Source organism: Hippoglossus hippoglossus, chromosome 22 (genome assembly GCF_009819705.1).
Source record: "Hippoglossus hippoglossus isolate fHipHip1 chromosome 22, fHipHip1.pri, whole genome shotgun sequence".
Classification (NCBI taxonomy): Eukaryota; Metazoa; Chordata; class Actinopteri; order Pleuronectiformes; family Pleuronectidae; genus Hippoglossus; species Hippoglossus hippoglossus.
The window spans coordinates 15,013,975-15,028,209 of record NC_047172.1 but is presented as its reverse complement, the minus strand read 5'-3'; the positions used below and the strand labels follow the sequence as shown (position 1 = coordinate 15,028,209).

At 42.6% G+C, this 14,235-nt stretch overlaps 1 protein-coding gene across 1 annotated transcript in view; it reads left to right on the top strand.

Moving 5' to 3' along the window:
* LOC117755511 (ryanodine receptor 3-like) overlaps positions 1-14,235 on the top strand; it is a 115,950-nt gene that overhangs the window by 15,225 nt on the left and 86,490 nt on the right. The window contains 1 exon segment of the mRNA XM_034575365.1: positions 7,957-8,076. Within this exon segment, the coding sequence (XP_034431256.1) occupies positions 7,957-8,076 (120 nt within the window).

Here is a 14,235-nt window from a genome sequence, read left to right as displayed (position 1 = left end):
ACCCCTTACCCATCCTTTACTACCCTTGCCTTTCTTTTCCTTTCCTTTCTTACCCTACCTCACCCTACCTTACCCTTTCCTTTATTTTCCTACCCTATCCTTTCCTTTCCTTTCCCATCCCATCCTATCCCACAACACCCTACCCTACCCTTTCCTTTCTCCTCTTCTCCTATCCTCTCTTCTCTTCTGCGGTGTTCTACTTTTCAACCTCCTCCCATGGGGCCACTCGGTGCCACCCTCAGATCAATTTGCTGTTGATTCACCAGATTCTTTTGGCACATGATCAAGAAGACAGAGGGAAGTTTGACCTCAAAGAGCCAGGCAGAAAGCAGAAGGCTGCTGCAGCTACAAGAAGGGAATCTGGATTTTATCACCACAAGTCTTTACTTTGATGGGATATACTTAGCAATGGCAATTTCTTCTTAATGGGAGATGTAATTGTCTTTTCTTTATGAACTCTTTCAGATATTTACGAACACTGTCTTGCACCAGTGCATTTTGTGGGCATGTCAACAAAAATAGTTGGTAGTTTGGGTGATTGCAGTTTTTGCAAATTAACTTTATGTGCAAGGGTTATTTAAAGCAACACTGGGCAACTTTTACTGCGGAACAGCACCCTCTGCAGCCACACATTGTGATTCATTCTTTTTGGCTCTATGTTGGAGCAATTTGGTTTTCACATTGACAAAAAACAAAGCATATCTATCTGTTGACCACTCACTGAACAGAAACACAACTGAGCGGTGGATATTCCTCATGATCCACGTACACCAAACTCCATCTAGTTTCCTCACTAGATATTGGAGATAAACACTGAATTAATTAAAGTCTGTTTTACTGATCTACAGTTCGGCATTACTCTTGAACTTACTGAGTCTGATTCTGGCAATTTAATCTGTGACTATCAGTCAGTTATGGACTTCTCTGCTCACCATAGTTACACAGTGAAAGAACAGGCATTCAAAGTGCGGAGTGAGAAAGGAAGTGGTACCATTCTCCTTAATTCAAGTCAGTGTACCATCAAGCTGATTCTGAAGCTGCTATCTTAAGGTTAAAAGTCTGTTCTTGACATGGATGTGTGGCTTGTGGCTCTATCGGGTGGCCTGGCATCTTAGAGGCCAACACCCATGTATTACAACAGGAGACATATTAGTGATGACACTACTTGTCATGTTGTTTCCTGTCCTCTGGGAGGTGTAAGGTTGTACTATCACAAAGTGTTTGTTATTTTCTCTGCAGCACTGATGCTTTGTGGGGCGGCTGTGACTGAGGGGTTAGTCCTGTAACCAGAAGGTCGGCAGTTCGATCCCAGTCTTCCCTAGTCCGCATGACGAAGTGTCGTGGGCAAGATATTGAACCCCAAATTGCCCCTTCTCATAGAGAAAGTGCTGCACATAGAGGCACTGTATGAATGTGTGTGTGAATGGGTAAAGTCAAACGTGCTATTTACCATTTACTTTAAAGTTGAGATAAAGTATCTCACATGTGAGAAGTTGAGCAACACTACCGTCATGAGTATAGAGGGTCGGGTGTATCATAGTGCAAGCAGTGGCAACACAAGCCTCGCGGGAGGAGTTGGAGCAACACATGAAATACTGGAGCAATTCACTCGCTGTCACACCCGGGCTCAGGGTGCTCGAAAAACAGGAAACATTCTGTTTTACTGCAGAGGGGTGCTTTGGCTCTTTTCTTTCTCTTGCTTCAGCTCGTTTGTGTCTCTAAGATACTTTGTGACGCCAGCATTACAGTGGTTATTGTAGCGCCTCCAGGATGTACTTGAGAATATGTTGCCAAATCTCTGCAGCCCTCCGAGGTGCATTATGAGGTGGTAAGAGGTTTCTTCCATGAGCTGATGGCATGCGCTGCAGTGCTGTAGATGTCTCTTCAAAAACAAAGGCTGAGGCACTCCAGACTCCTGAGAGCGCTTTTGGTCTAGATTGTTTCTACTTATGCTGAAGAGGAACGAAGTAACATCAAGTTTCACAAACCCCGGCCGTCTTATCTTTGTTGTCTGGAGGGCTGGAGTCAAAACTATGTAGTGGTGTGCATAAAAAAAAAACTCTTATACCAGGATTGTTTCCTAAGCTTTAACAAGCCTGTAAACTCTGTAATCACTTTGGACTATGAATAATAGTGAGTAGTGCAGTGCCTGTTCTAAACATGCCTGTTAAGAATGGGCTGTTTGTTTGGCTTGCGGTCATACTGGTTTCAGCTTTCTTTATGAAACTGCAAACGTGACCTGCAGTAATTGAGCCGTGTCAAGTAAAGACCTGCTGCTGGACTCAGTCCGCAGAACCCTGAAGCTGCACCATCGCTGCTGCACAAAGAGCTGTTCACCTGTTCTCTCCAAATGGAAGAATCAGTTTCTGTTGTCATGAATGTGCTGTTGTCATGATCAAGTCTTCACTCATGTCACCATTACATTACATTACATTTCATTTAGCTGACGCTTTTATCCAAAGCGACTTACAATAAATGCATTCAACCATGAGGGTACAAACCCAGAACAACAAGAATAGAGAAAGTACAATTTCTTCAAAAAAGCAAAACTACAAAGTGCTATAAGTAAGTGCCATTTAAGGGCTACTAAATTGTTAGTTTTAAAAATGTTATTCAAGGTATAGTCGGAAGAGGTGTGTTTTTAGTTTGCGGCGGAAGATGTATAGACTTTCTGATGTCCGGATGTCAATGGGGAGCTCATTCCACCATCTAGGAGCCAGGACAGCAAACAGTCGTGATTTTGATGAGTGCTTAGCTCGCAGTGCGGGAGCAACAAGCCGATTGGCCGAAGCAGAGCGGAGTGAACGGGCTGGGGTGTAACGTTTGACCATGTCCTGGATGTAGACTGGACCCGATCCGTTCGCAGCACGGTACGCAAGTACTAATGTTTTGAAACGGATGCGGGCAGCCACTGGTAACCAGTGAAGGGATATTAGACACTGCACTTCCTTGGACCCTTAACAATACACATAATTGTTCTATATTCTAGATACGCCTTCCACATACAGACAGACAGAGGTTTCTGGGTCGATAGTTTGTTAGAAACCGTATTATCTGGCCTGTAGGGCAGCTCTGACATGCAGTCTTACACTCTCAGGACTTTGGTGTTTTACAGGCATAGAGTGTCTGTCCTCTCAGCCTGAATTCACAGATCAAAACAGTAATTATCTTGCTCTGTTTGGGAGACCTTTGGCATACCTACCTGTCACTATGGAAAACCCTCCTCCAATGGCATCATTACCCTGGTGCATCAGCAGAGCATGATTGGCTGAAACCAAGGAAATGAGCCGAGTTGCCATCAGTGCCCCCGCTCATTGATATGCTGCAGCGTTACTCACACAGGTCTCTGAGGGGTAAGGTAGAGTTTTACGCTATTGTTGTAGTGCGCGCACACACACACACACACACATGTACAGCAGAGATGACAAATGCATGGATTTACACAGAACAAAGCAAAGAGAGTGAGAGAGCGTGAGAGAGGGAGCAGTATGAAACAATCCAATTCAATCTCAAGGTGCCCTTGGAGACTCGCAGACAGTTTTTTAAAGATTAATGTTTTCTTTACTGACATATATAGAGTTCATCCCCTGACGTCACATTCTGCCATTTGTTTTTAGCCTCAGTAGTGGAGTTGCCTTAGGGATGGCAAAATGGGGTGAAATTGCTCAGTTTTTGACCCTAGTCTTTGCTCTGGAATGAAATAAGTCATTGTCGCTGGTTGTCCAGAGGATGAATCCTGGTTAATCCAGTGATGCCTTGACTGGAAAATATTGGTTGAGTGCCAGAAACAGGGATATTAAAAATATAATACGCAAAATATCTAAAAACAACTAGACCTTTGTGTTTTATTGTTTTGACTTGTGTACTTACATTATCCAAAATGTTTAGAAAAAAAGAGAAATCTCCAATTTTATTCAAGGAAACATTCGTAGCCTTTTAATTGATAGTGCTTTACCCGTGGCTACTATAAGTTCTGGGCAAACGTCATATGAGAAAGGAAATATGTCACTGCTAGGTCACTTCTAATGGATCATAATCTACTTTAAAATGAGCAAATGTTACTCAACTTTTCAATCATTTTTCCTATTTTTAACTTATTCATCCTAAACTGAGGCAGGCAATCTTTTTTCCCTCCTTCGTGACTGACATCACTTAGTCGTTTACCTTATGAATGATTGATAGTGTGAGGCGCCCCCCCTTTCTGTAGCAGGCAGGTACACTGGCGGGTCAGTGAGAAAGAGAGGATGGTGACAGAGGAAGGAAGAAAGAGAGAGAGAGAGAGAGAGAAAGAGCGTTTCAGATATTTCATTGAACTTAAGTTTTGGGGGGAACAGGTCCAGTTGTGGGCTGGAGAGATGCAGGGACGTGAGTTAGCCACTAATTAAAGAGGTGTGTGTGTGTGTGTGTGTGTGTGTGTGTGTGTGTGTGTGTGTGTGTGTGTGTGTGTGTGTGTGTGTGTGTGTGTGTGTGTGTGTGTGTGTGTGTGTGTGTGTGTGTGTGTGTGTGTGCGCGCGTGTGTGTCTGTGTGTGTGTGTGTAGTTTGTGCATCTTGGCACGGAGACAGACAGGAATGTGATGCGTGGATCGATACTGTCCTTATATGGCCCAAATCAACCCTGTGCCTGCTCCCTCAGCGTTGAGACTGATTTCATGTTCCAGCCCGGTCAAGTGCTGATTTGCCGTAGGAGACACAGAGGACTATTCATTTCAATCTGAAACTTGAGTAGCATTTTCCAATTGATACGAGAGAGTTAGCATCATGCATAGTCTTCCCCATTACAATCAAATGAAGGGAATGAATCAGTTCCAGCAGTCTGTATTAGTCTCAAGTACATCTGCTTCATAATATACATGTATACCTTGCTGTATATTGTAATGACAAACTATATTTGTCAATCTTAAAATACACAAGTGGTGGACCCTATTCTCTGAAAACAAAATTGTATTTTTCATGAACAATATTAATGAAAACATGATTTAATACTGAAAAAATACCGTTAGTTAGCAGGATTATGCAAAAACTACAGGACCGATTATGATGAAACTTAGTGGAGGAATGTGGTATGGGTCAGGAAAGAACCAATTCAATTTTGGGGTGGAATTTGTATCACTTTTTGTAATATTTTCAACCATTTTCTCAGGGAATAATTCATGGATCTTAATAGAAAACCTGACACATTTAGGGACCTGATATCTATGAGTTTGTGCAATTTGGTGCAGCATGATAGAATTCAAGAAGAAAGAAGACGGACAAGGTGTATGCTCTCTACTTAGTGCCATTCTAGTTCTGTGATGCTCCACTGGGCCTCAGACAAAAACTAATGTGCTCACGCTTTCACTCATATATTCTGTCTCACTTCAACTTTATTTGCTCAGTTGCCATAGTTACATTATGACAGCTGAAGTTGAACCATCTTCATGACAACTCAAATGGGACTGAAAGCAGCAAAGTCCCTGTATATGGTCTTTGGGTTTTTTGGATTCCAACTTTTGGAGAAAGTCACAGACTAAGATGTTGAACATTATATTTGTTAGATAAATACATTTATGGAAATATACCGTATATGCTCAAATACAGTGTATCCAAATGCAATCTCAGACATATGTACTTATGCAGTAATCAAGGCCGTGTATTTCCTCTGTTTTATATGCGTAAACACATTCATTTAATTAAACCACTATTTCCTTTTAAAGCATAATACAACAGTTACCATGGAGGTGAGCAAAATGTAAAACAGAATGGCAACTGAAACCTGGCTGATAGCTCCAGAAATCATTATCATGGACGCCCCCTGCACGCGTTCACCCCTTTATCTGTTCTCGGGAAGGTAACAGTCTTCAGGGACTGAGCCTCACAATATGCTCTGAACCAGAATCTGTCCCTGCGCCACATCTGAGGCGCACGTGAGCATCAGCACAACTCGACATTATCATCTGCGTGCGTTTTCGTTTTGCGCCGAGGCTTGTCATATTGATTTTCATGTGGTGCCTCTAATGCTCACAGACATTAAATAAATAAATAAAGAAAACATCTGCATACCCCCCCGTATTAAATGCATGCAGATGCTCCTCATCTGTCCCCCCCTCTCTACCTCTCTGGCATCATGCTGCACTGTAATTGAGTGCTTTACTGTTACTACAGCTACTACTGCTGCTGCACTCTGCTCTCAGCACTATCCCTTCTCACATTAAATAATGCAGCTATAGCCATTGTGCAGAAACCCCCTACAACCCCCCCAACATTCCCCCACGTCCCACAGCAGCCCGTATCAGCAGATTTCCACCCGCTCCGCTATCGCCGAGAGTAACTATGTCCAGTTCAGCGTTTACGGGGCCAACGCTATAAACGCTATAAACGCAATCAACCCATTTACACCACGGCAGCATCAGATATTTGTTTTCAGATGCTGCAACGCCCCCCCCCCCCCCCCTTAAAAGAAAAAAGGGGGGCAGTCTGCAGACACACTCCAGTAGTTACGACACCTGCTTTTGCTGATGTGTGTGTTTGCTACAGTTGTACAGTACCCACCATCTCTCATCTGCATTAAAAATTTAAACCATTTACTTATTAATGCTTCATAAGTTTTCAACATAAACACATGAAAAGCTGTGGAAAACGCTGACACTTATCACTGATGAAATGCTTCACTTACGAAGACTTTCAGTAATAGGCCATAGATGGATAGATGCATACAGTTAAAACATATGCCTCTCACACATATTTACTAATGCAGCATCAAAGCCGTATTAATTCCTCAGTTTTACATACACAGACACATTCATTTAATGAGACCGTGATGAAAACTAAAAATCAATTGCCTGAACCTCATTTGTGCCGTATGAGAGCAACAGCAGAGGGGAAGTTGGGTGGACCCAAAGGGATCAGCCATGGATCGTCTGTTTGATCGTCGGGAACCCCCCCCAGTTAGCTGAGCGGAGAATAAACAAGAGAACTTGAATAAGAAGGGAAGAATATGTTCGTTTTCCGAATTAACTCTCTGTGGTGTACTTGTCTATTTGGTTTTATATTCTTTAGTAAAGCGTCTATTTTTATTATTTGTTTACTGAGCCTTGTGAAGATTTTGATGGGGCATTTATTCTCAGCGATTCGGTGTCTTGCTCAAGACGCTTCAGCAAAGCCACCGCACCAAACTAAATTATTTAAAATGCACTGCTTGTTTTCAGAGATAAAGAAGCCGGTCATCAGTGCAGCTACGCCAAAGATTTCTTTAAAACGTGAAAAACTTATGCAGCAAGACTGAACAATATGGCGTTTTGTGGGTGATGCAACTAAATACTTACAACACAACACAACCAAACCCCCAAAACAACCAAATTTTACTCCCAACACAATGGAAGTGTTTCCAGGGACAGTAAAAACTAATGAACATGGCTGGCTTGTTGTTGCCATGGTTACTAGTTGCTATGCCTCGGTGTTGTTGAAAAAAGAGAAAAACACTTAATGCTGTGTGTATTTGTTTTTGTGTGAGTATTTGGTTTTTGCTGTGAGTATTTGGTTGTGTTGCAAGTATTTGGACATGTGGCAAATATTTGGTTGTGTATGTATGTGTATGTATTTGGACGTTTTGCCAGATGTTGGTTGTGTTGTGAGGACTTGGTCGTCTTGCAAGTACTTTGTTGTGTTAAGTATTTGCTGTGTGTTTTTTTTATATTGGCTGTGCACGTGTTGTCAAATTGATTAAAATGTTTCCTGCATTTGCATGTTCTGTGTCTATTTGCATGTGTTTTCTTAAACTGCAGTGTGTTGAGCTCTCAGGGCCGTCATAGATTTTGCTGTAGGGACCTCACATTGGTTGTACTGTATTAAAATCATGATATTTTGAAGTAGTATGTGGATGAGCATGTGCCTGTGGGTGAATTGAGGTTCTTTCAGCACTTGACGCGCACACTTGCATGCACAGACACAAAGGCTGAAGTCCGTTTTTGTCTTGACAGGATGACGAAGTGGTGCTCCAGTGCGTGGCCTGCATCCAGAAGGAGAACCGCAAGCTCTGCCTGGCTGCTGAGGGTCTGGGAAACCGGCTGTGTTATCTGGAGCCCACATCTGAGGCAAAGGTAGGCACACAGACTCCACCGCTGCACCGTTTGATTCTCTCTGAAAAAAACAAACAATCAGAGATGCATGCTGTTGGCGTGGGAAGTCTCTGCTCTGCTCCTTGATCAAAAATCAACCGCTTCATTTGATGGGAGTTTGTTTTAGCGTTGGTTATGTAATGAACTTTATTTCCGCTCCACACGTGCACACACCGACTGTGATACACTCAACAACAGTCACATGAAGAAATTTGCAGAGAAGTCAACCCGATGAAAGGATGCACTCGCTCAGGCGAGAACTCCACGGAAACCAAACATCCATTTAGTTCATCCTTGTTTGGGTCCAGCAGACAATCAGTGAAGCCGAGCGGAGACGCACAGGAAGGCAGCTCCAGCACATCATGAGAGCAGGAGCAACAGCTCGCATCCACCGATGGCTCCTCGCTGAGTGTTTCCTGTTTCAGGGACAACTCCGTGGGCCCCGCCGTCAGATGATAATTCCCTGAAATCACACCCCTGCATGTGTCTGATGGATCGCTTCATAAACAGTATACTGTCGTCGGCTGTAATTGCAGACAGCTTTATTGCAGCACGGCCGTAGCTGTGGACACATTCGCTTGTTTTTGCTACTCTGTGCAAAGTTTTAATGACTTAAATTTAGTTGCTTGGCTGTGTAATGAGCGGACTGCCACACAGGCAGGTTTGGAAGCACATCCCGAACCCTTTTCCCCCTTTTTTCTCTGCGAGTGATCAAACTATCAGGCAGAATTATCTAAATGATAATTGGCTGTTGGAGGAAATCAGATCAATTCCAAGATACTCTCCCCTTTCACTGGCCCCTGTTGCTCTGCTGCTAATTAGTTTTTTTCCCTGCTGCAACACCTTTTTAAAAGAAGGTCTAATGGCCTTTTTTTCAGAATGGATTGTCTCTTAATCATGTGTCAATCATAATCCCTTAATATCAGTTGGGATAAATTTTTCTCAAGATATGACACCAGGTAGATGTTGGGTAAGAGACGTACGTATATCCCTCCATTACACCAGAATTAGCGAGTAAACCGCTGCGCCAGCGACAGCTAGTGGCCGGAGGCATTATGTTTTCGGGTTGTCCATATGTCCAATTCCTGTAAACGCCATATCTCATGATTGCCTTGAGGGAATTTGGTACAGATATTCACTTGGCCTTCAGGATGAAATGATGAGATATTGATGCTTGGAGGTCAAAGGTCAAGGTCACAGTGACCTCACTTCCATGTGAATGTCATATATTAGGACTGCCCATAGGGGATTTCATTTCATCTTGTACAATTCACCTGGACGATGGTCACAGGTCAAGGGCACTGTCACGGTGGCCTCAAAAAACATGTTTTTGGCCTCTTGAATGTGATATCTCAAGACTGCTTCAGGGAATTTCTCTTACTTTTGATCAGTTGTGACTCGGACAAAGATTTTCTGAAAGAGATTACGTTTCATCAAAGGTCACAGTGACCTTATACGAATCTGGCAAAAAAAGTATGTACAAATATCTACACGGAAACTGCACTGGTTGGCGGAGGCATACAACGGCAGTGCGATAATTCTAGTTTCCCTCATGTTCGACATTACGAATGCATAAAACATTGAAGCGCTCTCCCTCTTCGCTATCTTGACGAATTCGTACATTCACCCGGGCGTCTTGTTTACATCACTGCCAATCGGAGATGCATTAATATCTGTGTCCACTACAGAGTCATTTGGGGTGGAATACTGATTGTACCCATTTCCATTGCATACGGAAGCTAGTTGTCAATGGTTGTTAGTTATCAATATATATGATTTACAGGGACAGAGGGACAATTCGAGGAGGCTCAAAGCATAAGAACAAATGACGCCCCTCTGTTTTTACATGCAAGCGAAGATCCATGCACTCCTGGCATGGATCCATTTCAACAACCCCCTCCTGCTCTCCAGCATCTAGAGTACTGTATATGTGTCTATGGTGGGGGTGGGGTGGGTATTTGGCGCTGAGGGAGGTGAGGCTTTCGCCCCATATTGGATGGTAATTATACCTGACAGGTGTGATGGATGCTCTCGCCGTCTGGCACTTTGTCTTCATTGCCTGCCGTTTTTATGAAAAAGGCATCACCGCACCTTTGGGATCAACGACAGCGACGTGGATAAAGCCCAAGATGGCAATTTAGAAGCTCGCCGGACAGCCGAGCGCCATGGTGAACTACTAGTAATGGGGCACGGAACCAGGACAACAGGATGGGGTGGATTTAAAGTGTGCACAGTTTAAATGGCAACATCAATCAGCCCGTGAGAAGCTGGTTGATTGTGATATATACGACCAGCAACTCTTGGCTGTGAGTGACTCAATGTTATGACCATTGCAGGATAGATGTCCACTTTCCATAATTGCGCACTTTTTTTATGTTTGCACAGTATATGAATTAAGAAATTAGTTGTGGCCAATTGAAATATTCACATTGTTTGTGTTATACTTCCTTTCTTTATCTTTTCAGTTTTAGCGGCTCTTCCAATTAAACTTAAAAAAAGGAGCCTCAACTTTTGACCCATATCTCTGGAGACAGAAATAGAGAGATGATCTATCCTTGCCCATCATCTGGTGACGCTCTTCCCTTCACCACACGATTGGTCATAAACCAAACGTCAGGGCACAGCCAAGCTGCTCTAAAGCTGTCTCCCTGCCCGGCCGTGCAAGAGGACATCCTGACAGGGCTGGGTACTCATTATCCCCTCCAGCTCTTCTAGACCTTCATTTCACTTCCCTGCTCTCTCAAAGCAGCTCCCCTCCCCACTAACTGTTACAGTCCTGCTCCTGGAGAGAGCAAAGGTCAGTCTTTAGTCACCCGGAAAGATGAGGGCAGGCGGGGGTGGATAGCTTCCCACGGGATCCTTTATTATGATTTCTCTAAAGTGACACTGCTTGAGAGGAGGCTAGGTAGTGAAGAGGCATCCTCATGATGCTTCAACACAGTTATACTGCATACACACTGAGAGAGAGAAGGATGTACAGGTGTGAGTAGTTTTACATTTTGGAAATAAGTAGATTTTTTTCCTTTTTTCAGGAAAGACTGTAAATACCAAGTGAAAACTAGAGGGTGGATCTAAACAATAACTTAACTCTAAAGCTCCATAGATCTGAGAGAAAATGAGAAACTCTTTTTTTACATACATGTAGTCACATGAATCTTTGTTAATATAAAAATATTGATTAGTGGAGTCAGGTATCAATCTTCTCATTTAAAGGTTCAGTGTGTAGAATTTAGTGACATCTAGTGGTGAAGTTGCATGTTGGAGCTGAATACCCCTCACCCTCCCCTTGCAAACATGAAAGAGAACCCGTGGTAGCCTTCAATCAGCCTTCGAAAGGGGTTTAATCTGTCCAGTTTGGGCTACGGTAAAAAGGGAGGACCCGCTCCTTAAGGAAATATAAAGGGTCCATTCTAGGGTAAAGAACAATTTGTACAATTTCGATGAAACACACTAGTGAAAACATTACTAGGATTATTCCTGCCAATAGATCCCTTTCACCTAAATCTTACACACTGGACCTTTAAGTCTTGGCGAGTTTGCAAATACAAATAAAACGTCAACCCATTTTCTTTAGTTCATTTATGAGCATTATTTTTGCAGGTCTGGTCACATTTTGGATTTAAATATATTGTCTCTCAAAATAAACCATTAAAGCTGATATCTGAACTAAAGCTGTTTTCATACATGAACTCTGGAACATTGGATCAGGACATTTTCTGGAGTTTGTCTTTCACATATAATGAACGCAGCTGAAGATTGTCCGAGTTAGATGCGTTCACAACAACAGAAAAATGTCTGGAACATTCAGGCGAGGAGTGGTGCATGAGTAGAGCATGCAGGAGGCAGGACATAACACAAATTCCTCTGCGGAAAGCACAGTGGTTTTGTTTACTGCACATTGGCCATTATCACTTAAAGGTCATGAATCTCAGTGTCTTTCCAAGTTGACATTTTGTCTTATTCTTCTCAGTGCATTGCACATGTTTGTCATCCTGAGACATTTGGATTCTTCCAGTTTTGCTTGTTAGAAACGTCAGCAGGCCCACTCTGGACCCTTCCCTGATTTATTCTCTCATGGGCTCACTCTGACATTTCCTGTATATTTTACTCGGAGGCTGGCTATAACCGTACAGGAGAACAGCGGTAGCAACTGACTTGGACATTTGGGTTCCCACATACAGCCCCTCCACACAATTCGAGTAAAATATCTGGAGTTTAGTGCATGTTTGAAGCAGCTGGGAGCGTTTCTGTTGTCTGCAGTCCTGTGTATTAGATATGAATCTATTTTTGCACAATCAGACACTGTGTTGTGTGAAGTTTGCAAATGAGGTTATTACCTGTGTAAATGGTCCAGTTGAGGAGAAGTTGGGCTATTCAATAAGGAGGCCATGGGAGGTTGTTTAGGTTGGCATCATTTATCTTGTAGCCATAGAGTGTTTCTCTGCTTCCCTCATTCTGTCAGTGACGGTCCCCTATCCTCCCTTGTACTTTCCACCACTGCCCTGGTTTGGGAGACGATTTGGCAGCTTCATTTTTCTTAATAGTGCCTTGTCCACGTCGGGGCTTACCTGAGCACAGACTGACCCGAGAGCACTTGATCTGTTCATAAAGTGCCTTTTAATGAAAATTGCCCACTTGATTGAAACCAACTTGGTTCAAGTGCAGTGGAAAGAGCTGCAGTCAGCATGAAATTTATGAGTGGGCATCTAATCAGAATATCCCTGTAGATTTAGGGAGCAGTTTTTAATTTTCCAGTTTAATGTGGAGGCTTTGCACATATTGCAATAAGTTCTCTGACCATGTTGTTAAACCCATTAAAACTAAATGGACATCACTGCTGTGATCGTTACACTGATGGTGCTTTGGTTAGAGATAAAGGGGTCACCGTCGGTCAACGTACATAGGGATCGTTTTCTGAGGCAGCTACTGTGAAATGTTAAAGTGTTGATTCCCACTTCAGTTGACTTCACCACTTCATGCGTACCACACATGCCCCACTGTGGATCATTATATACTAGCTGTGGTTGGTATATAACCACAGCTTTTTATTGCTGTTGCATAACTTCAACAGATACATTTTGGAAAAAGTATATTTTCTTCCTTGCCAAGAGGTTGGTGACAAGACACATTCTAATGTCCGTGTAGTAAATATGAAGTTACCACCAGCGGGAGTTAGCTTAGCGTAGCTGAGTGTAGAACGGGATGAAACAGTTAGCCTGGGCATGTGCACCCGGGAACATTGTACCCATGCTGCTTTAATAAAAAACACATAATGTGATTTACTGACCTTACTGCCTCCAACCTTAATGCTAAGGTAACTATTCCCTACTTCACTATATAGTGACTTCTATATAGAGCACTACATAGTGAGCTTGAAAAGAAAAAAAGGCTTCCGGACACATTTCTCTGAGCCGGCCGTGACGTCACTGTCACAGGATTATGACATGTACAACAACAACAACGTCGGTCAGTGGAAAATCCCCCGTTAAATTCGAAATGTTTATTTTGCACTTTATACTTTAAGGTAAAAAACATGTTGAATGATCGTCTTTAAATGTAGAAATAACTTATTTAAATGACATGTTGGGCTGTTCCTGCTGCTTTCGCTCCTCTCGTGTCCTCGGCCACGAGTGCAATGCATGATGGTAGATATTGCTCGGTTAGTCACCATCGTTTGTAGTACTTTTCATGATGCATTGTGGGTAACAATGAGTGCACTATATAGGGTATTAAAACTCCACTAAACATTCGGACACCACTATACAAATTCAGTATATAGTGGACTATATAATGATTAGTGAGTGATTAGTGGCTTCAAGGACAGCATGAGATAATGCTTCAAAGGTTACATTTTTTCACAAATGAATAGAATACAACTATATTGGATTCATGTGTTTTTTCATGTAATGCAGTGGAAATTATGTAAAGAATTCTTTGTAAGTTTTTGCAGAAAACTATACTCTCAGTGAGAGACGGGATTTATGCTCTGCTCTTGTCTTCTGATTGAGGCTGAGAAGACAGTTGCATTTTTATAGGCTTTAAAAATTTGCCTGATTCAGCTTGAAACCATTAGATTTAAAACACAGAGGAGCACTATCCGTTAATTAAATAAAGTATAGCCTTAGAAAATCCTTTTGTGGG